General features: G+C 48.2%; 1 protein-coding gene across 1 annotated transcript in view; it reads right to left on the reverse strand.

The window, feature by feature from the left end:
- Positions 1-203: 203 nt before the first annotated feature.
- The window catches only part of ATP10A (ATPase phospholipid transporting 10A (putative)), a 181,477-nt gene continuing 159,068 nt past the window's right edge, over positions 204-22,612 (reverse strand). The window contains 9 exon segments of the mRNA XM_065906625.1: positions 204-978; positions 981-1,489; positions 1,632-1,819; positions 2,204-2,308; positions 2,387-2,467; positions 5,645-5,845; positions 9,738-9,863; positions 13,360-13,436; positions 16,121-16,430. Coding sequence (XP_065762697.1) covers positions 785-978; positions 981-1,489; positions 1,632-1,819; positions 2,204-2,308; positions 2,387-2,467; positions 5,645-5,845; positions 9,738-9,863; positions 13,360-13,436; positions 16,121-16,430 — 1,791 coding nt within the window. The 3' untranslated portion in view covers positions 204-784.

The raw sequence follows: 22,612 nt of genomic DNA on the forward strand, positions 1-22,612 counted from the left end.
TAGGGGTGTTCCTGGTACTTTTTGAGCGCAAGCCACCCATTCTCTTTGCTTGGTCCTGCAGCAAACATTTCTCTGCTTTGAACTCCAACATATTGGTTTGTTTGACCTGCCTGCATATTGGGCACATGAACAGGTCTTTAGTAACATTAGGTAACATATTAATAACATCACACAACAGTGGCAATCAGACACGATCTCTTTGCAAAGTGAAGGCTGTTTATTGCTTGTTATGATTTTAACAGGCAAGGACCTACATAGGAATTATAATACATACAGGTGATCTTTACCAAATGCCTGCATAGAAATGAACGTTGGAATGAATTTTGTGTGTGTCTGCTTTCCCAGAGTTCTCAGTTTCCCTTTCCTGGTGAAGCAGAGACCCAACTCCCCTAGTGGTGGGACTGACAGACAGACAGGGAGGATCTCTGCCAAAGCCACATGTGTGCCCATCACCTCCCCCAACCCCATCCACACTCGCTGGGGGTTCCTTGTGCTTACCCTCAGGGAAAGCAAAGGTCACACATACTGAAGCAAACCAAACAGACTGCATTTTCTTTAATAAAATGAGATGAAAAAATAAATCTAAACACACCTTTTCAAGTGTCACTCTTCTTTAAACTTTTATATAAGATAAAGCTCTTATTTTTCTTTTCAATATACTCTGCTTAAAAATTTTTAAAAATAAACTTTCTTTTTTCGGTACCTTTCATTTCCTGTGTCAGCCTCGGAAATATATAAAATATACCTCACTAGAACTCTGTGCAAATAATAAACATAAATAATATTAACATCTTTCAAAAAAAAAAGGCGGGGGGGGGCATTTCAAGGTTTTCACTCTGCACTGCCAGTCGCGCTTCTTGGAAGCAGGTCCTAGAAGCAGTCTGTGGTCTGCCCGCTCAAGCCACACAGGTCCCGGTCCGGCGGCGCGGAGCCGGGCAGGAAGTCGCCGTCGCGCTTGTCCATGGGCAGACCGCTCCGGGAGAACTGTAGGACGCTGCCTAGCCCGCTGACCAGGGACAGCGAGGACATCCAGTTGAGGGAGCTGAGGCCGGGCACGCTGAAGACGGACGGCAAGTGGGCTGGCCGGCTGGCGCTCACGGGTTTCATCCTGGAGCCTCCCGGACAGCCCTCCACGGCCACTGGCCCCGGCGAGGAGGACCGGGAGGGCTGGCTGCCCAGCCCGTCCGGCAGGGTGCCCTCCCTCTGCAGCACGCCCACGTCCACCGCGCTGGGCTCCCCGCCAGCCTCGGGGGAGCAGGCCGGCTGCCGCGCGCCCGGGGACACCCGTGAGCTGCAGTCCTGGGAGACGGACCGCGCGGCGCTGAAGCTCCTCTGTCCCGGTGGCTCCGTCCTTGCTTCTCCCGGGATGTGCCCCTGAGCAGAGGTCTCTCCGGGAGCCCTGAATTTCCCGGGGGACCGCTTGGCTAACTGGCGTCCCAGCTGCAGCGGGGTAGGGAAAAGGGTCCCCTGCAGGGCTTTGAAAAACAACCTGGAAAGAACATACAGAACACAGTCAACTACTGCTGCCGCAAAGCGTTTGAGCTCTGGGATTCGAATGGTCCAGGAGCACAGCACAGACAGAACTTTCCGCGCTCACGTGGGACCTGAAGGCCGCTGTCCCGTACCCCTACCTGGGCAGCAGAGCAGCCACGGGCGCGAGCAGACAAATGCAGTAAAACACGGGGTCGCCCATCAACGCCTGCATGGTCCAGTAGGGGTTGGAGGGAGGGTAGCACGTCGCGCAAGAAGCATTGTAAATCAAAGCCACGGTGAAAAATAACACGACACTGAAGCCACAAGCTGTCCAGTTGAGCCAGGTCTGAGGGACAAAGAGCACAACAGGGCTTCTGTTTCAACAAAAACGCACCAGTCCTCCCAGAGCAGGCGCAGTGTTCTCAGAGTGGGAACAGGGTGGGTCAGCGTGAGCACAGGCTGGACGATGGACGTCAGGGGCCAGGGGAAGGGGGGTGGAGGGGCTCTGCGGGGGCTCTGCGGGCAGGAACCCAGCGCTGCCCAGGACAGGCGCGGGCGTGGGCTGGAGCTGCCCTACCCAGGCTTGGGTCCACGTGGCTGGCCCGGAGACCCGGTGTGTTCTCAGCACAGAGAGGTTGGCTTCGCAAAACCCGGCTCAAGCTCACAGACCGGGCACGTCAGTGAGGGCTCACAGACCAGCCCCCTTCCGGGTCGGTCCCACGGTTCTCACCCAGGTCTTGGTCTCGATGCCCAGGTGCAGGAGGAAGGTGAACAGGGCGATGGCAGTGATGGGGGTGCCCCAGGTGAAGATGTCTGTGTCGGAGTCATAGTAGGCCTGAAAGACAGTGGGGTCCTCTGTCTGCGCGTCACCGGATGAAATTGGCAGGAAAGGTCTGGCCAGGGGCCAACTTACCAGGTAGGGAATGAAAAAGCACACGAGGCTCTGGAAGGCAGCATCGGCCATGTTCAGCCAGAACGTGCGAGGCCGGTATTCCTGAGACACAAGAACAAGCACAGGCATTACGGGGATGGCCTCATCTCTTCACACGGTTTTCCAGTCACCCCCGGGGGCCGCAGAGGCACAAGCCGAGCACCCCAGGGACACTTGCTAACTCAGGCCTTGGAGAGGGAGGTCCCGGGGCTGGGGGATGGTGGAAAAACACTATGGATAGGCTCCGCAAGGGCCCTTGAGGCTGAGTTGGCCACTGACAGCATCTGGGTCTGCAAGGTCCGTTACAACGGGAAAAAGAGAAAATGCATTCTAAAATCCCATGAGGAGTTTCCCTAGCCATGGACTAGAGCATGAAATTCTGGCAGGCGCTCCAACCTGAGTCCTTCTACTTTGTAAAGGGCTTTGCTTCCCTCTGTTGGTGGACCCCCTAGAATGTTTCTTAAAACTGAGTTATTTTAACATCAAATCACGGATGTTTCCTAATGTTAAAATCAATTAGCTGCATATAAAAGGCAAAAATGACTATGAAATGGACTAATCAAGTCTTCCTTGGGTGCCCATGTCTGTATCTGACCCTGAGTTCTGAGCTGCAGGAACGAGCACTGGCCCACAGAACACAGCGCAGACAAGATGAGCGATTACCGAGCACTCAGGAAAGCCAGCCCCTTCCTGTTAGTCCCCAGAACAAACTCACCCAGGAGGTAAGACCCGGCTGAGTACAGGAGCGCCCCCAAGTGACGAGCAGAGCCCCTCATTTACCGGACCCTCGGTAGCCTGCGTCCCAGGCTGCCCACGGGAAGTCAGTCGTTCAGTTGTGTCTGACTCTTTGCCATCCCACGAACTGCAGACTGCCAGGGTCCTCTGTCCAGGGAATTTTCCAGGCAAGAATACTGGAGAGGATTTCCAGTTCCTGCTCTAGGGATCTTTCCCACCCAGGGATCGAACCCTTATCTCCTGTGTTTCCTGCATTGGCATGTGGATTCTTTACCACTGCACCACCTGGGAAGCCCAGTGGGAAGTCAGTGCTTCAGTAAATCAGTTCTGAATTATCTAGAGACCACTGTGGGAGATGCTGGGCTCTATTCCCTGGGCACATGTATAATTCCAATCAGCCCAAGAGAAGCACTGACGTGGCTTTCTTTACTGACCAGCTGGGACAGCTGGGAGTCAGCATGCCAATCTACGAAGTGTATTAATGTAAACGTCTATTTACATTATCGGTTTGTGTTCACTTGGTTTTTCCAGAGTTCCCCTATGGATTTATCTTCTCATTAATCCCTATTCAAAGAAAATCACATTTCTTTTGGAGATGTTTTAGAAAAATCCCTGATCTGCCTACAGCCATCCCACATGTCCCTGACTTGGATTCCAAATAGGCTTTCCTTGGGCTCCTGGAAACTTTTAGTGTAAAGACATTTTCATCTTGGTATACTTTTATTTTTTTTATTTTTTTTTTTGTAAGCTTCCAGGTCCTTTTTTTTTTTTTTTTTTTAATTTTTTTATTTTTCAGTGGGTTTTGTTATACATTGATGTGAATCAGCCATAGAGTTACACGAATTCCCCATCCCGGTCTCCCATCCCACCTCCCTCTCCACCCGATTCCTCTGGATCTTCCCAGCCCAACAGGCCCGAGCACTTGACTCATGCCTCCCACCTGGGCTGGTGGTCTGTTTCACCACAGAAAATATACATGCTGTTCTTTCGAAACATCCCACCCTCCCCTTCTCCCACAGAGTTCAAAAGTCTGTTCTGTACTTCTGCGTCTCTTCTTCTGCCCTGCATATAGGGCCATTGTTACCATCTTTCTAAATTCCGTATATATGTGTTAGTATACTGTAATGTTCTTTATCTTTCTGGCTCACCTCACTCTGTATAATGGGCTCCAGTTTCATCCATCTCATTAGAACTGATTCAAATGAATTCTTTTTAACGGCTGAGTAATATTCCATGGTGTATATGTACCATAGCTTCCTTATCCATTCATCTGCTGATGGGCATCTAGGTTGTTTCCATGTCCTGGCTATTATAAACAGTGCTGCGATGAACATTGGGGTGCACGTGTCTCTTTCAGATCTGGATTCCTCAGTGTGTATGCCCAGAAGTGGTATTGCTGGGTCATATGGCAGTTCTCTTTCCAGTTTTTTAAGAAATCTCCACACTGTTCTCCATAGTGGCTGTACTAGTTTGCATTCCCACCAACAGTGTAAGAGGGTTCCCTTTTCTCCACACCCTCTTCAGCATTTATTGCTTGTAGACTTTTGGATAGCAGCCATCCTGACTGGCGTGTATACTTTTAAAAGAGCTTCCTAGGTGGCTCTAGTGGTAAAGAACCCACCTGCCAGTGCAGCAGACACAGAGGTGTGGGTTCGATCCCTGGGTGAGGGAAGAGCCCCTGGGAAAGAGCATGGCAACCCACTCCAGTATTTTGCCTGGAGAATCCCAAGGACAAAATCCCATAGAGCCTGGCAGGTTACAGTCCATATGTTGCAAAGAGTCGGACACGACTGTAGCAACTTAGCACACACCCACACATAGTTTTAAAAAAATCTTTTCTCTCTTTTTTTAAGCTTTAGGTAAAATGATATACACAAACTACACACACTTTTAATGTAAACATTTTGATGATTTTGGGACCATATATACACCTCTGATACCATCACAACCAATCAACTCTTTCTACTTAAATGCACTGTAGTCAAGTAGACAGAATTCATTGTTTTACTCCCACTGGTCAGATTCTAGAATTTTAACTGTTTCAGTGTCCATTTTTTTTAGAAGATTTTATTTTTAAAATTTTACTGGAGTATAGTTGTATAGTGTACAATGTTGTACAATGTTGTGTTAGTTTCAGGAGTACAGCAAAGTAATTCTGTTTTATATTCTTCTTCAGATTCTTCACCGCCATAGGTTATTACAGAATACCCAGTAGAATTCCCCGTGCTACACAGTATGCCCTTGCTAGTGATGTTTTATATACAGTAGTGTGTGTATGTTACGGTCCCAAGCTCCCAATTTACCCCTCCACGCCATATTTCTCCTTTGGTAACAAAAGTTTGTTTTCAAAACCCGTGTTTTGTAAATGACTGCATCCGTATCATTTTAAGCACTGGATTCCGCATCTGAGTGACCTCGTCCAGCGTCTGCCCTGCTCTGCCTGCCCGGGGTGTCCACGGAAAGAGGCCGGGCACCTCGGGGCAGGGGGCGCGGGGCGGGGCTCACCTCCATGTTCTGGCCGCTGCGGTAGAGCTGCGGCTGGGCCAGCAGCACGTCGGCCGGCACGTCCTTGTCCAGCACCCCAGTCACGAGCTGGGGGAGCGACGAGAAGAGCAGGTTAAAGAAGATCAGGTACCACTGGTCAATCATGGCGGACGCGGAGAAGCCGCAGTAGAACTGGAACCAGAACAGGAGGCCGACGAACATCTGTGGTCAAAGGAAGGGTGGGACGGCGGTTCTCAGCTGCCCCGCGGGCTCCGGTCCCAGGCGGCGGACTCCGGTCCCAGGCGGCGGACTCCCGTCCCAGGGGGCCAGAGAGCCGCCCCACAGACGCCCGTCCCAGGTGGCCGAGAACCGCCCCGCGGACTCCCGTGACTCCCGTCCCAGGGGCCCGAGGGCCGCCCAGCAGGCTCCCACCCCAGGGGCCAGAGAGCCGCCCGCGGACGCCCGTGACTCCCGTCCCAGGGGCCCGAGGGCCGCCCCGCGGGCTCCCATCCCAGGGGCCAGAACGCTGCCTGCGGACTCCTGTCCCAGGTGGCCGAGAGGCTCGCAGTCTGGCTGGAAAGACTGAATCTGTGCGCGGAGATTGTCTCCAGAGACGGCTCTCACCTTGGTGCCCTGTCTCTCCCTCCCCTCCTGCATCCCTCCAGCATCCGGACCGCAACAGCCCTCGGAGGGATGCAGTCCTGTGGCCAAAGGACCACAGATCATAGGAAAACAAAATAAAGCTCTGGCGGGGTCTAGGGTGGCTCAGGTCAAGAGCGGCAGCCGGGGGCATCACCCACCTCCAGGCTTCCTTCCTTGCGCCCCTCTCTGGGACACTATATCAAACCTATCTGGGCCATACCCTGGATGCCGCCTTCCTCTGTGATGAGGAACAGTGTACTGTTACTGACTCCGGTGGAGGGAGGACGCACACACAAGCATGGTGGTGATCGCGACTCTGACCCAGCCCCCGGCTCTGCCAGGTACTCTGCTGTCGGGGTGAGCTACAGGCATTCCTGCTGGTCCCTATGGCTATCCCAAACAGGAAAGCGAGGTCCAGAGAGGTGGAGGAACCTCCTTCCATGCCCAGCGTGAGGACCTGGGTGAGCCTCTTCCCACTATTACTTGGTCACTGAACATCCTGATGCTCTATGGAGGTGGGGGGGGTGGGGGTGGGGACTGGCAGCTCAGGGACTGCCAAGCATTCCGACACTTGCTAGCTATGCAAGCTGGCACAGATCATTTAGCCACTCTCTGCCTCAGTGACCCTGTCCATGACATGGGCACACCAGCCATACTCAGCTGTGGGCTGAATTAATGAAGCACTCACAAGAGCTCCCTACATGCTGAGATGCTCATCAACGTCATTTGTGGTTGTTACTGTCAAAGAACAGCTATTTCCTTCGTCTGTGGCTCAAGCAGGGCCGGCATGCTCACCCCATTTAGAGGAAAGGAAACTAAGGTCCAAGGTGTCAAATGACTGGACAGTGGTCATTGCATGAGTAACAAACCCATCTTGTTCAACCACTCAGGGCTCTTGGCCTAGAGGAGCCACGGAGAAAGAACATTCTCTGCTGGGCACCGCAGACAGTGGCCTGGGTGTGGGTTCTGGAGCTGCTGTTGTGCATATCTCTGACCTTGAGGCAGTCACTTAACCTCTGTGAACTAGAGCTCCGAGAGGTTTCCTGACCTAAAAATGGCTTGTTCCAATGATCAGGAAAAAAGGACACAGTCTACATTGATATCACCTCTAATGACCCAGATCTTCCAAACCTCGTTTCAGTCTATGCCCTAATGCAACTCTTCCCCTCCACCCTGAAAACTGACAAACTTGGCTTCTTCGCTAACTTTCTTCCCTTTTTCACACCCACACTTGCTTATCGCTCTTCTCTCTCCTCATGTGTGGCCTAGTGACTCATCAGTGACCAAGTGGAGTCAAAGAGGAGAAAAAGTACTTAGATAATTGAGATTATTTTTTCATGTAGTACCCAAAGCCTTATCCTCAAACCACTGTTGCTATGGAAACTTTCCTTCTCTACTCCTTATTGAAAGGCAGGCGAACTTATTCTGAAAACAAATGAATTTCTCACTTTGGGAGGCAGAATGATTATTTCTGAACTTCTCAAGTAGATTAAGTGCTTGTTCACGGAGGCCTTGCATCTGACACAGAATAAAGAGAGGCCCCTTCTCCTTGCCTGTCTCCTCCCCTGAGGGCAGAGTCGCTGTGGCAGACAGGAGGCACTGTCCATTCCGGTGGCCACTCTGGGTCTCTTCTGCAACCGAAATATGGAATGCCTCCCCCTCAGCCTGAGAAGTTTTCATTAGGAATTACAGAGAGCAGAGTTCAATTCCTGTGTTCTGTTTTGTTTTCAGATAAAGAAAACAAAATCCAAGGGAGGCAAATAACTTGCTCCAGATTGCACAGCTAATGACTGAGAGAAACAGTGCTGGGATTCCAGCCTGCCCAGCCCCACTCACACCTTTACTCAAAGCAACACCTACCCCTTTGGGAGCTGGGAGCCTCTAGGTTTGCAACTCTGTGTGAGGAGGGGGTGGTGCTGGGGAGGCAACGCCAGGCACTCGGTAGCAAGGGGATCTGAAGAGGTCAAGGACAGCACGGCACAGCCCTGCATGGATTGAGTCCCAGGCAGAACCCAATCTGAATTAATTTCCAGGATCTAATCTATAAAATTAGACATGCTCTTGACTTTGGAGCTATGGATCCAGCAGGGCAAATCTACAGGACTACTCTGAAGAGTCAGCTACCCCGAGAGTTTACTTACTTTGTCTCCTTGCCTCCTATCAGAGGCAAAAGGGACAAGCAACAATCCAGCAAGTTCTCAGTAGAATGTCTATACCTCACAAGTAGGGTAGGGTCCTGAGATGGCCATGTGGTCCATCCTGGAGGCTATTGCTGCTACACAGCTGTCTGCCAAGAACACAGTAGTGAAGGAACTAAGAATTAAATGTTAGGGTCAGCAGGAAACAGACCAGGGCCCTGAATCAGAGTCCCTGAAGAAACAGAACTGTCCTGAGCCAAGCAGGTCTGTGCACACCCTAACTGAAAGGTCAAGTACAGAATGAGCTGGCCTGAGGGGCATCTATCTGCCAGCACAGAGGGTGACAGCCCCTTCCTGCTGGCCCAGGGCGGGTGTGAGTTTTGCCATTTATTTCTACTTCATTAAATCTGGGGCCAAAGCTTCAATGTCATAATTGGTATATTAAAGTCCATTTGTATCTGAATAAACAAACTGCTATGAAATCAGTTTAGCTCAAAATAAAATTTTTACCATTTCACTACCTCATTGACTAGTTCTGTAATCCTAGATTTATAAGTAAAAGTATTTTGTGTATTTATTGAGACAGTGCAGCGGGCTAGGTGTATAGTAGAGCGTAGCAGAGTTGTAGAGGAGTGTCAGTGTCTAGTGCAGAAGTTTCCTGAACAGGAAACTATGGTAAAACGTGATGACGCCTGTGGTTGATGAATGAACACAGAAGCAAAGATGCAGCCATAGGCGTACGTACACTCATGATGGCCAGGGGGATGAGGAAAGGCTTCTTGAAGATGGTGGGCAATCTCAACAACCTTCTTAGCATCAGGGTCACAGCCCAGCCGAGTCCTCTCATGCTGACCCAGGACTGCCAACCACACTTCCACTCATCAGATGAGCCTATGTGCTTTGAGAGAGCACTGATCAGAGCATCCTGTCTGTGGGCACCTCAGGAGACCATTCCTGAGACAGACAGGGACAGAGTGGTAAAGGGCCTGGGAACTGGAGTCAGCTGGGTGGGGGCAGAAAGGAGCCTCGACCACTCACTGACTGAGGACTTCATGAAAACCCCTGGACCCCACAGTCACTCTACTTATTATAAAGCTGCAAGTGGACTTCCTCCTTGGATCTACCTGTTTCCATCCTCAGAGCAGCAAGTGAGTTAAGACTTCTGAGACTGAGGGTGCAAGGGCAGACCAGGCCGGGAAAAAGCCACAGAAGCCAAGTGCAGGTGGAACCAACGGGAGGCTGTGGGATGGCCCACAGACCACGTTCAGTTAACAGTCCTGTGAATCTCATGAATTTCACATCAAAAATCCTTGACACTGGCATCAAATACATACTGTGTTTTTGTAGAAGAAGTACAGCACCATGTTGGCAAGCCGGGAATAGCACCAATGTCCGTGAACAATCAAGAGTCTCTTGAGGTATCGGAACTTCGGCACCGCGAAGTCGCTGGCCATCACTGCCTTGAGAGGGAGAGAGTGCTAGTTATTGGTGCTACTTCACTGCGCCTGAGGTCCGTCTTAACTCCCCCCAAGCACAAGGCGCAACCGGGATGCAGAAATCCAGTCTGAGCTGGCTGTTATCACTGTCTCCAGGATGAACGCTTGCATTTAAGAAAAATCCAGTATCAACCACACTCTAGTTTAGGGATACTGCTCTAGAGGACATGTTTAAGATTTCAAATATATGTAGTTGATGAATTTGTAAAGTTTTTGCTTTTTCTTTCCCATGCTTTTTTTTTTTTTAGGCAAACTAAAAAAAAATATGGAGATGTATGAAGTTTCCCTGCTTTTTCCCACTCTCTGATGTTTTATTCATCTAAATCAATTAGGATCCCAACCCAAAGATGAACCAAAGCTGCCCCTTAGGTATGCATCAGGGACAGACAGACAGCTGTCCTGAGAGGTGTCCTCTGGGGCGTTCTCCCCAAGAGCCATGGGTGATGAGCAAGGCCAGGCCCATGGATGCCCTGCCCGCCAGCCAGCCCAGTCTCAGGATGCCCACTGCAGGGCACTGAACATGGCCTGAAAGGACAGTGGGATGGATGGCAGGCTTCCTCTGCAGACAGGAAAGAGCCCGGGGGAGGAAGCTTTCCTTTACCTCACTGAGCAACGTATTCTACACAATTAAACTAACTGGGCCAGAAGGTGCCATCCTAATGACAATGTCTGTATCCAAAATAACTTGGAATACAACATTATTTGGGAATGAATTTCATTATTTGGGGGAAAAATCCAAGAAAATGTCAAAGATACATTTTTGCTTATCTTTGAAGGTTATTCCACACAAACATTTAAGTCTCCTTTTCAAATTTTACAGGCTTCCCTTAAATATCACTTAGAAAAGAGCAAGTGATGATACTGTCCCATTTGTGAAACAGAGTAACATCATTACACATGACAGAAAAGAGTGAAGCCTTAGAATGTTTGCTTTCTGAACCCAAAAGTAAGGATCTGAAAGCAAACCATATCTTTACCCCTCTTCCTGTCAACATGTGGGAGCCTTAGGGTTTCGTGTATCTTTTCTTCCTTCATTTATTCCACAATTCATCCTCTCGAAAATCATGTATTAAGATCCTCCAGTTGCCAGACACAGACTTGGAGACAGATACCATCACACAGGGTCCCTGCCTTCAATGTCCTAAACAATGAAGGGTTGACGTTGAGTCAGAGTGAAGGAGAGGCCCCAGGGGTGTTTGAGAAGCAGCCCCGACCTTGAGAACCACAGGCATGCCCCTCCTTCCAGGTCCCGCTGGCCTTTCTTCCACCCTTCGGCCCAGCTTCCTGCCTCCACACCCTGAACACACCGCTTGCTCCCCCGATCACAGTGGCCTCCCCAGTATTCCCAGCTGGGCAAAGCTTCCCACCACATCCTCAGCAGGGAAACTCATGCTGTTCCTTCACAGCACTCAAGACAACTCAATTATGACCACTGGTGTAAGTTAAACTCTTCTCTACCTTCCCTTTCTGATCTTTCTGAATATTCCATGAGACCCTGCATGGTAGATGTTGTGATTACCTGCATCCCTGGTTCCCAGTCAGCGCTTGACCCATGGGGTGCTCAACAAACATGGTTGACCAGATGACTCCTCAAAGACTGGGTGTCTCAGAGCTACATAATCTCCTTGGTCCTTTCTGTTTCCCTGCCTGGGACACCTTTTCCACCCTGGCTGAGCTGGGGAGCTGCAACTACCATCACTTTTCCTCAGACACTCAGCCTGGACTCCTCGGGTCCCTACAGCCACAGGGTCCCACACAGCGTCTCTTCCAGGGAGCTCGGCACAACATCCGCTTTCTCACTGGACTAACAAGCAAGCAGGGCCACATTCCCCTGGGGAACCTGAACCCTCAGAATAGTAGGAGAAAGTGTCGGTCGAGTCTTACTGTCACTTTACAAGATGCGCCCTCATTAAAGAAGTATAGCTTCAAGTAAATATGGAAGCATCCAGTGACATTCCATGCAGAAATCATGTCCACTCAAAGCTGAGTCTCAGTAAGAGCCCTACAGTCTGGCTGATCCCCACACCTCCTTCATGGCTCACTGAATCCTCTGGCTCCTGCCCTGAGGCCCTGCAGTGGACACAGCTCATGCTCTTCCTCACTTGGCATGCTCAATCTTAGAGACCCTGATACAAAGTGGATTCACTGGCTGCATTTCTCTGCACTTGTGGTTTAAAAGCACTGCCCTGGGTAGGTATTCATTCTAGGAAATGAGTGCAAAGGAGGCAATGCTGAAAAAAAATCAGATGGAATTAACTCTTTTTCTCATTCATTCAATAGACATTTTTGAGCTCCCCCATGTGATGTCACGGAGAAGGCAATGGGACCCCACTCCAGCACTCTTGCCTGCAAAATCCCATGGATGGAGGAGCCTTGTAGGCTACAGTCCATGGGGTTGCAAAGAGTCGGACAGGACTGAGCAACTTCACTTTCACTTTTCACTTTCTTGCACTGGAGAAGGAAATGGCAACCCACTCCAGTGTTCTTGCTTGGAGAATCCCAGGGATGGAGGAGCCTGGTGGGCTGCCGTCTATGGGGTTGCACAGAGTCGGACATGACTGAAGCGACTTGGCAGCAGCAGCATGTGATGTCACTGGGAGGAGGGGCAAGGATGAGACCAAACTGGGTTCCATTTTCAGTTTTATGGAGGAAGAAAACACGTACAGTAACATGACCCAAGTCAGATGAGGCGCAGGAGGATAGTTATATACTGAGAATGAGGCTGAGATAGAACAACTGTGCTTCTGGCTCAGGACTTTCCATAAAACTGTGATTTCTGTGTCAAGTGAGAAAATCCATGACCCTGCACTAGCATGGGACACATGAGTGCTCAAGAGCTCGTTACAGGGTGAGCAACTGACGACCAAAGAGTGGACAACATCTTGATTTTTAAAAGAAGACAACTGGATAGACTGTTCCTAAAAGTCTCCACCAAGTTAAAAATACTGTGATTCAAACTTAATCAAATGTAGAACTGCTACATGAAAAAGAAGTACATTCATAAAGAACCCATTTATTCATCATCTGGATCATGTGCAGAGAACCAACACAGTGGCAAATGAAAAACACAGAGATTAATTTTCACATGAGAGAGGATGGCTTTACTCCATCTTTATAGTGACACCAAAACACAACAGCAAAGTCCATGGTATCACTGATGTTCAGCAGCAATAAAAAATGCCTTGCAGAGACGACCCACCGACAGCCAGAGGAAGGCGATGACTCACCTTGCCTCACTCCATGCCACCTTCCCAGAGAAACAGACTGACAGGCACATTCACTGTACGGCTTCACCAACATGAAGAGCCGCCTGCCACCTGGTCTACTGCTGGTTTAGCAGCAGGCGAGCACCAGCTATATCAAGGTCCAAGCCTTCAGCTCTGCAGGACAGCTCACAGCGAGGCCAGCACGGCTCACAGTGGGAGCCCTTTGGTTGCCCAGGACAGCCCTCTGTCCTTACCTGCATGCCCTCCTGGCCTGAGATTCCCACGCCCACATCTGCCACCTGGATCATGCTGACGTCATTGGCTCCGTCTCCTAGAACATCACAGGCAGGGAGAATCATGAGCTGAGATGTACATGATTAAACAGGCTTGGTGGATCTTCACAGGACTCTGGTGTGAGCTGGGAACTGTGAAGGGTCCTAGGGAGGAGTGAGGAAGAGGCAGTGCAGCCCCTGCCCCAGGGAAGCTGGGTTATGCAGTCAGAACAAACCTGGTGGGAGGCTTGGACCCAGCAGCCACACCAGGAAGAATCTGAGAAAGCAGCGGCCAGCACCCCTTTCCATTTAGGACACATTCCAAGCTACTGGCTCACACACCAGTAGAGCCCTTCAGGGATCTAGAACAGAATAGGATCACCGCCTTCCCTGTTACTTCCTGACCCACTCTAGGCTTTGTCATATGTCAGACAAAGCTACTTCCATTCACACTCCTGTGAGTGGTTCTCTAAACTGAACAAAGGAGGTTAAACTGTGCCCAGCAAACTGTGGAGCTATGTTTGCACACTCAAGTCTGGCTAGCTTGTTAGTTACTGTGCTCACCCTTGGTCTCTCCAAGCATGTAATTAAGGAGAGCACCTATGTATTTAGTCAAATTGCTGACAGAAAGCGTGTAGGAGCACAGGGTCAGCGCTCTCAACGTCTTTGGGGAAAGACAACCAGAGAGTTAAACTCATTATCATTCACTGAGAGTGACTGTTCTTGGAACAGGGTGGCAGAAGGGCCCACAGCACAGAATACCTCCCCCATTTCAAACATGCAAAAAGTATAGGTATATAAAGTCAGAGTGACTCAGATGGATGTCTTTCCTCTGTGATCCCTCTGTTCTTTACTGCACAGGGCCCAACCTGGAGAATGAGTCAGTATTTGTCCAGCTGAAATTCTGTGAAGCAATAACCTCTGTAGCTCTGCCCAGAATGTCCCATTCAAAATGAGATGTGTGGGCAATGATGCTCTCTGGATTATTAACTGCTGGATGCCCAGGTCTAGGTCACATTCATGCCTTAACTCATAGAAAGAAATGAGCTAAAAGTTGATGGGTCTTTATTTTTCCTTTCCCTCTTGAGATTCTGTTTTGTTTTTTCCTTCTAACTAGCCTTTTTCTTTCCCCAGTTTCCTAAGTGAGCGCCACACACCAGTGATGCGGTGGCTGAGTGAGCTGGGCCCCGAAAAGGCAGCGAGAATGTGCCGTATCATGTTCAGAGTCTCACACCCGCCCCACTGGAGGACGCTGACCCCATGTTACGGCTGAGGCTGGAGCACAGAGGAGCAAAGTTATTGGTGAGGGTGCAGACCCAGACTCAAACTCCTCAGCTTCTGCCTCCAACACCTGCTCAGAGAGACCTAAAGGCCTGTCTGGGCACATGAGGGCAAAGGTGGTCCTGAGACAGCCTCCCTGAAGAGGGGCCACCCTAGAAGAGCTGCCTGTCTTATCTCAGCGGGAACCAGGGGGCTGTGGGTGAACACACACTCACACCCCTCAGCAGTTACCATGCCCTGGGGATGTGCAGGTCCATCTCCATGACAACCATGCTAAGGCCATCACCAGCCTTAACTGTCCTGATGAGGTGACAGGGTGGCAATTCCTATATCACCAAAGCGGGGCTATCACAGACCTCCTGTAGAAAATAGGGTAATTATTACTGATTGGTGAGGAAGCTTTATTTCAGAGTCAGCTCTCACTTAGGTGTGCACTCTATATGCAGGAAGACCAAACTATTTGATATTGGGGAATCCTGGGGACCACCCCTTTTCCGAGGTTACCTGCAGTCTCTCCCAGCTCTCCCCAGCAGGTGGGGCTGCCACGTCCCTGAACCTCCCTGGACACTAGACTTGAATCAGAGTGGGTGGGGAGATAGGTGGGTGCTGGTGCAGACTAGAGAGGAGCCCAGAAGGCTCGCCAGGCCCCAGTCTGCAAGGAAAAACCACCATCAGACACACAGTCCTTAAGGAAATGATGCAAAATTCAGCAACTATTCAGAGTTAGGAGAAATGTTTTAAAAGTAGATGCTGGTCTTGAAACAAAATCATCTCCCAGGTGGCTCAGATGGTAAAGAATCAGCCTGCCAATGCAGGAGACCCGGATTCGATTCCTGGGTGGGGAAGATCCCCTGGAGAAGGAAATGGCAATCCACTCCAGCATTCTTGCCTGGAGAATCCCATGAACAGAGGAGCCTCGCAGGCTACAGTCCATGGGGTCACAAAGAGTCGGACACGACGAAGTGACTAACACTTGAAACAAAGTTCAGCAGACAAGAAGGGATGGGGATTCTGATCACCATGGAATCTCTGGGTCCCAAAGTGTGATGAAGTTGGACCCCAGGTGGCTCATGGCCATCAGAAGCACCTACAAAGGGCCTTCTCCCTAAGTTGGCCTGGGGTCAGGATTAGTGGGCAGGGCTCTGCTGAGGGCCTCACGACAGGACTCTCCTGTCCCCCGGGAGACAGTAAGAAGCTCTAACTTTTTAAATTCAACACTGAATTACTGACTTTATAATATGTAGCTGTATCTGTTGTTAGTGTATTTTGTGGCTTTCAAATCCAAGCTTTATATTTGGAACAGACTGCCAATTTTATTGCACCGAGTGTGATTTTATAAATAGAAAAAAGAACAAGAAAGCATTTTCCCACCCTAGAGTATAGTATGGAAGGGGCAGGAAATCCAAGATGCTTCAAGAGAAGGCAGCTGCACAGGAGGAGGCTGTCCGGCCTGGATACTTGCCTATGGCCAGGGTCATGGCCTTGAGCTTGCTCCTGACCAGTTTCACCACCATGCTCTTCTGCAGGGGGGTTGAGCGACAGCAAAGGACAGACCGGCACTGCTTAGCGAGGAAGAGGAATTTGTCCTCCAGGTTCTTCTGGAGGGCGTAGGCCAGACTTCTCCCATCGATCACGAGGCTGGGGCCAGAGGCGGTGGCTTCAGAGGGTGGACAGAGCGGGGCAAAGCCCACGCTGAGACTGCCAGCGGTCCTCTGGGGGCTGCAGGACTGCACATAGCGCAGGCACTGGTCCAGCAAGGCCTCGCATGCCTCCTGAAGTGGACAGAAGAGGGACGCAAGGGTCACTCATCCACATCACCCCAGCGACACATCTGAGACTCTCCCGGGACCCAGGCTGCAGTCCTGGCCTGGAAGGGCACCCTCCTGCACCTGGGAAGTCGGGGGAAGTGGACAACTTTCAGCATGAAAGAGTCTGGGTGGGTTTAGGGTTCCTATAAGATTCTAGTTGATTCCATTATGCCACGTAGAGCTTAGCACAGAGCGTCTTCACTTTGGGAGGCCTGGCCAGACTGTGGTGGAACTGCTGGCTGGTCAGGCACTGGGAGCTTTTCAGGCACTTCCCCATGGTCCTCAGAGGCCCTTACGCAGAACTTCTTGTTTCCTAGTGAGCTACCAAGAAGAGCTTCTGCTGTGATTAGCTTCAAAAGAAGTGTAATCAGAGTCTCTTTAAGCTCTCCCGTTGACCACGAAAAAAAAAAAAGCCTAATTTCTGAGGCTTTGAATTAGCAGTGCCCTTCCAAAGCTGTATCTGAGTCCCAGAAAGAATAGGGAAACTTCCTGGGGAGACTGCAGGGTCAAGGCACAGAGGCAAGGGAGGGACAAGTGTTTCTAAGAATGAATACACTCCAGGAACTCCACTGGTTCCTGCTCCTCCACGGACAGACAGAGAGCTCCAGGTTAGTAAGCACTTCCTGCAGAGCACTGTGGGAATTAGGTGTTTCCAATAAGAAGTACTGAGCACGTTTTATATCCAGGAAAGTGGGTGAGACGGGGAACAGAAGCCTGAAAAGATGCAGCCGTTGACTTTGGGTGATGGGCCAGGAAGCGGGACACACACACACAACCTCACGACCACAGCAAGTCACTGCGCAGAATGCGCAAGTGTGTGCCAGATACGGGGCGGGGGAGCCTTGCTCTAGAGTGGGGCTGGGGGCGGCGGTACCCGGGAAGGCTTTACGGAGAAGGCGGGACCCCACTCAGGACCGCCACGGAGGCTCCGGTGCTAGCACAAAGCGCCGGCAAGGCAGGCCGAACGAGCGGATCCTGCCCCCACCCGGGAAGCCCGCGGTGGCACGCGGACAGAGTCCCCGAGCGACGCTGAGCGCTCAGAGTAAACGGCAGCGGTCAGGCTGGGGAAGGAGAGCGGTGCTCTAAGCACGCGGACGTCTGGACAGAGCTGGAAGCGGACGAAAAAGCTCCAGTGCCAGGAGAAGGCCTGTACTTCTGGCTTGGAAACCAGAAAAGAGAACTTTCCGTGCTCAGGGCAGATGGAGGAAACCCCGTTTTTATTTTCCTCGGTTCTCTTGAACCCAGCGCCAGGCGACTCTGCTCCAGGGCAGCAGCAGGAACAACCACGGTTGGCAGGGCCGCCTGTCGCTGGGGACTCCGAGGGAGGCGCCCCTCCTCTCAGACCACCTGCGGCCCCGACGGCAAGGCGGCCGCCACCTGGCCCCGGAAGTCAGTGCTGAGACACAAGGCAGATCAAGGCAACTCACACACTCGCCTTGCAGCCAGAGGGAGTCCCACAGAATCAGAAAGTAGTGGAACTTTGTTAGGAGTGGGGAGCTGGGCAAAAATATGAGACAGATTCTAACAGCTTGGCAAAGGCTAAACAAAAGTGACACTGAACCCAATGCCCCGAGGCTGTTTGGAGCCTACAGCCTGTGCCCAAGAGGACTGATTACCTGCCTTAAAAAAGAAATACACATTCTCCATAGAATTTAAAGTGACCAGAGTGCCATTTGGGGCTTTCCTGATAGCTCAGTTGGTAAAGAATCCGCCTGCAATGCAGGAGATCCCTGTTCGATTCCTGGGTTGGGAAGATCCCCTGGAGAAGGGATAGGCTACCCACTCCAGTATTCTTGGACTTCCCTTGTGGCTCAGCTGGTAAAGAATCTGCCTGCAATGCAGGAGACCCCAGTTTAATTCCTGGGTTGGGAAGATCCCCTGGAGAAGGGAAAGGCTACCCCCTCCAGGAATCTGGCCTGGAGAATTCCATGGACTGTATAGTCCATGGGGTCGTAAAGAGTCGACAGGACCAAGCGACTTTCACTTTCACTTTCAGAGAGCCATTTAAAATACCCACAATGCGACTCCAAATTTATCAGCAGATAAAGAGCTAGGAAATCGTCAGTGCTGTGGAAAAAGGAAATCTATGGAAGTCAATGCCAAGATGACACATATTCTGGAATTATCTGAAAAAGACTGTGAAACAGTCATTAAAAAGTATTCCAAGAAGTAAGAAATAATTCTAGAAATGAATAGAAAGAAAGTCTCAGCAGAAAACATAACATATAAAGAAGAATTAAATAAAAATTTCAGAACCCCCAAAACACATTAATCAAAATGTAAAGCTCACTGGATTCCACTTAAGTATCCATCACTGGATTACATAAATAATTTATGTAATTTCTCTGTGCTCAAGGAGGGGTATTATAACCTTATGTTCTGTAAGTGTGAGCTATGCACAATGACTTTCTTCCAAAGAGGACAGTGTGAAATGGGTGAAAAGAATTAGCTTATGGTGGAAAAACCAGATTAAACAAAATTAAACAAAATTAACATCCACAGTAATACGCCATGTTGATATAATGTGCTCTTGACATGATGTGATGAAATGATGAAAACGACCTTTTGTCTGTGGTCTTCTTCCTCAAAGCTCGTAACTTTAATCAAGAGAGAGACATCAGACAATTCCCCATATAAGACAGTCTATAAAACATCTAACTGTATCTATTCTCAAAACTGTCAATGTCCTCCAAAAGAAAGCCTGAGAAACTGTTGTAGCCAATAAGAACCTGAGGAGACATGACAACTAAATGTAATGTGGGTCCTAAATGACATTCTGGAAGATAAAAAGAACAAAAGATGAAGATTAAGACAATCTGAATATAGCACAGACTTTAGTAGCAACTGGATACCAATGTCCATTTATTAATTGCAAAGATGTTAATAATAGGCAAAATTAGGTGTAGGTGAAACAGTACTATCTTCACAATTCTTTTGGTAAATTTAAAACCATTCTATATAAAAAGTTTATTAAAAAACCCACTGAGTGAGCTTAGTGGCAGAATAGAAATAAATAACAGAAGCAAAAGCCAGTGACCTCAACGACAGATCAAGTAAAATTATCCAGTTTGAAAGAGAGAAAAAAAATTAAAAACTGAAGAGTGCCTGTGGGACCCTTGAGAAAATATCAAAAGACATGTCATCAGTCTTCAAGAAGAAGAGGAGAAAGTGCACTGCAGAAAAAGTGTTTGATGAAATAATGGCTGAAAACTTAGCAAATCTGGTGAGAGACATAGCCCCAAAGATTCAAGAAACTTAGCAAATACCAGAGTAAAAATCAAAAGAAATCCATGGCCAAACATGGGCATCATCATAACGAAGCTGCCTAAAACTAAAGAAAAACACTGGAAAGCAGCCAGATTCATTAGCTATGATTCAAATGACTGCTGATTTCTCACTAGGTACCTTGGTGAAATAAGACATTCTCTGATGAAGAAAAGCAGGAGCATTTGCCATCAGTGGACCTACTCTAAAAAACAGATAAAGTAAGGGAGTTTGGGATGGGCTTGTATACACTGCTGTATTTAAAATGGACATCCAACAAGGACCTATTGTATAGCACATGGAACTCTGCGCAGTGTTATGTGACAGCGTGGATGGGAGGGGCATTTGGGGAAAATGTATGTGTGTACATGTACGGCTGAGTCCCTTTTCTGTTCACCTGAAACTGTCACAACATTGTTTATTAATCAGCTGTACCCCAGTACAAAATTTTTAAAAATAGAAGGACATTCCCCCTAGGAAAGGGGAATTGTGCCACAAGGGAACTTGAAACAATGGAAATGTAAGAAGAGCAGCAAAAACTGTAAATATATTTATGTAAATATAATCTAACTTAAGTAAATATAACGGACCATTCTTTTCCTGTTGGTGTCTTTAAAATATGCTTTTAGATTGAAAGGGAAAAGTATATATCATCTGATGAGGATTTCAATATATGCAACTGTAATAGATAAGATACCTACAACATTAGGGGGAAGAGTTGAGGGAAACGTGGAGTGATAAGATTTCTTCATTCCACTGATTGGAATGAAGTAGACTGACAACTTATATATGCATAGTATAAGTCTAGTAAATACACTAAAAAAGTTAAGTGATGTCAAAACATAAGATAAATTAAAATAGAATACTAAAAAAATGTTCAAATATCTCAAAAGAAGGATAAAATAAGGAATGGAAACATAAAAAACAGAATAATAAGAAAACAAAAGATAAAATAGAAGACCTGAATCCAAATATATTGATAATTAGAATAAATGTAAATGATCTAAGCATACCAGTTAAAAGTAATTGTCTGAATATATGAAAACATGACCTATTGTCCAAATGTAATGCCACATTATATTACAATGCTTCATTTCAAACGTAATGCTACAGGTAGATTAATAACTGAAGGATCAAACAAAGCATGCTATGCAAACAGAAATCAAAATATATGGAATGACTATTTGGGGCCAGAATAAATTATTTCAGGCTTTTCAGGTCATTCAATCTCTGCAGTCTCAACACTGCCATTATAGCATGAACACAGCCTAAGACTGTATATAAAAACACAGAGAAGGCTGTGTTCAAATACACCACCACAGAAACAGGTAGTAGGCTGGACTTGAGGCATAGGCAGTTTTCCAATTCTTATTATAGAAGAAGTAAACTACCATCTCTCAACAGGAGCTAAATGATCCACCAGCCAACATTACAGAGCATACATTCTTTACATGTGCGTATGAACATTCACCAAGAAAGACCACACCCTGGGTCATACAAAATGAATATAAAAGAATAAAAATTATAAAAAGCACAATCTACACAATGGAATATTACTCAGTCATAAAAAGGAACACATTTGAGTCAGTTCTGATGAGTTGCTGAACCTAGAACTTATTATACAGAGTGAAGTGAGTCAGAAAGAGAAAGATAAATATCATACTCTAATGCACATATATGGAATCTAGAAAAGTGGTTTAGAAGAATTTATTTACAGGGCAACAATGGAGAAACAGATATAGAGAATAGACTTATGGACATGGGGAGAGGGGAGGAGAGGGTGAGATATATAGAAAGAGTAACATGGAAACCTACATTACTATATGTAAAATAGACAGCCAACAGGAATTTGCTGCATGTCTCAGGAAACTCAAACAGGGGCTCAGTATCAACCTAGAGGCATAGGATGGGGAGAGAGATGGGAGGGAGGCTCAAAAGGGAGAGGATATATGTACACCTATGGCTGATTCATGTTGAGGTTTGACAGAAAACAGCAAAATTCTGTAAAGCAATTATCTGTCAATAAAAAAAAAATTTTTAAAACAACAAAAAAAGCATATTCTATGACAAGAATGGACAGAAATCAACAGAATAAGTGTAAAATAGAAATCAGTAACAGAAAGCCAATAGGAAAACACCAAACACTTGGAAATTAAACAAAATCAGTTCAGTTCAATTGCTCAGGCATGTCCAAATCTTTGTGACCCTGTGGACCACAGCACATCAGGCTTCCCTGTCCATCACCAACTCCCGGAACTTACTCAAATTCATGTCCATAGATTCGGTGATGCCATCCAGCCATCTCATCTTCTGTCATCCCCTTCTCCTCTTGCCCTCAATCTTTCCCAGCATCAGGATCTTTTCCAGTGAGTCAGTTCTTTGCATCAGGTGGCCAGAGTATTGGGAGTTTCAGCTTCAGCATCAGTCCTCCCAATGAACACCCAGGACTGATCTCCTTTAGGATGGACGGGTTGGATCTCCTTGCAGTCTAAGGGACTCTCAAGAGTCTTCTCCAACACCACAGCTCAAAAGCATCAATTCTTCAGTGCTCAGCTTTCTTTATAGTCCAACTCTCACATCTATTCATGACTACTAGAAAAACCATAGCTTTGACTAGACAGATCTTTCTTGGCAAAGTAATGACTCTGCTTTTTAATATGCTGTCTAGGTTTGTCATAGCTTTTCTTCCCAGAAACAAATGTCTTTTAATTTCATGGTTGCAATCACCATCTACAGTGATTTTGGAGCCCCCAAAATAAAGTCTGTCACTATTTCCATTGTTTCCCTATCTATTTACCATGATGTGATGGAACTGGATGCCATGATCTTAGTTTTCTGAATGTTGCGTTTTAAGCCAACATTTTCACTCTCCTCTTTCACTT

Source organism: Muntiacus reevesi, chromosome 15 (genome assembly GCF_963930625.1).
Source record: "Muntiacus reevesi chromosome 15, mMunRee1.1, whole genome shotgun sequence".
Taxonomy (NCBI): domain Eukaryota; kingdom Metazoa; phylum Chordata; class Mammalia; order Artiodactyla; family Cervidae; genus Muntiacus; species Muntiacus reevesi.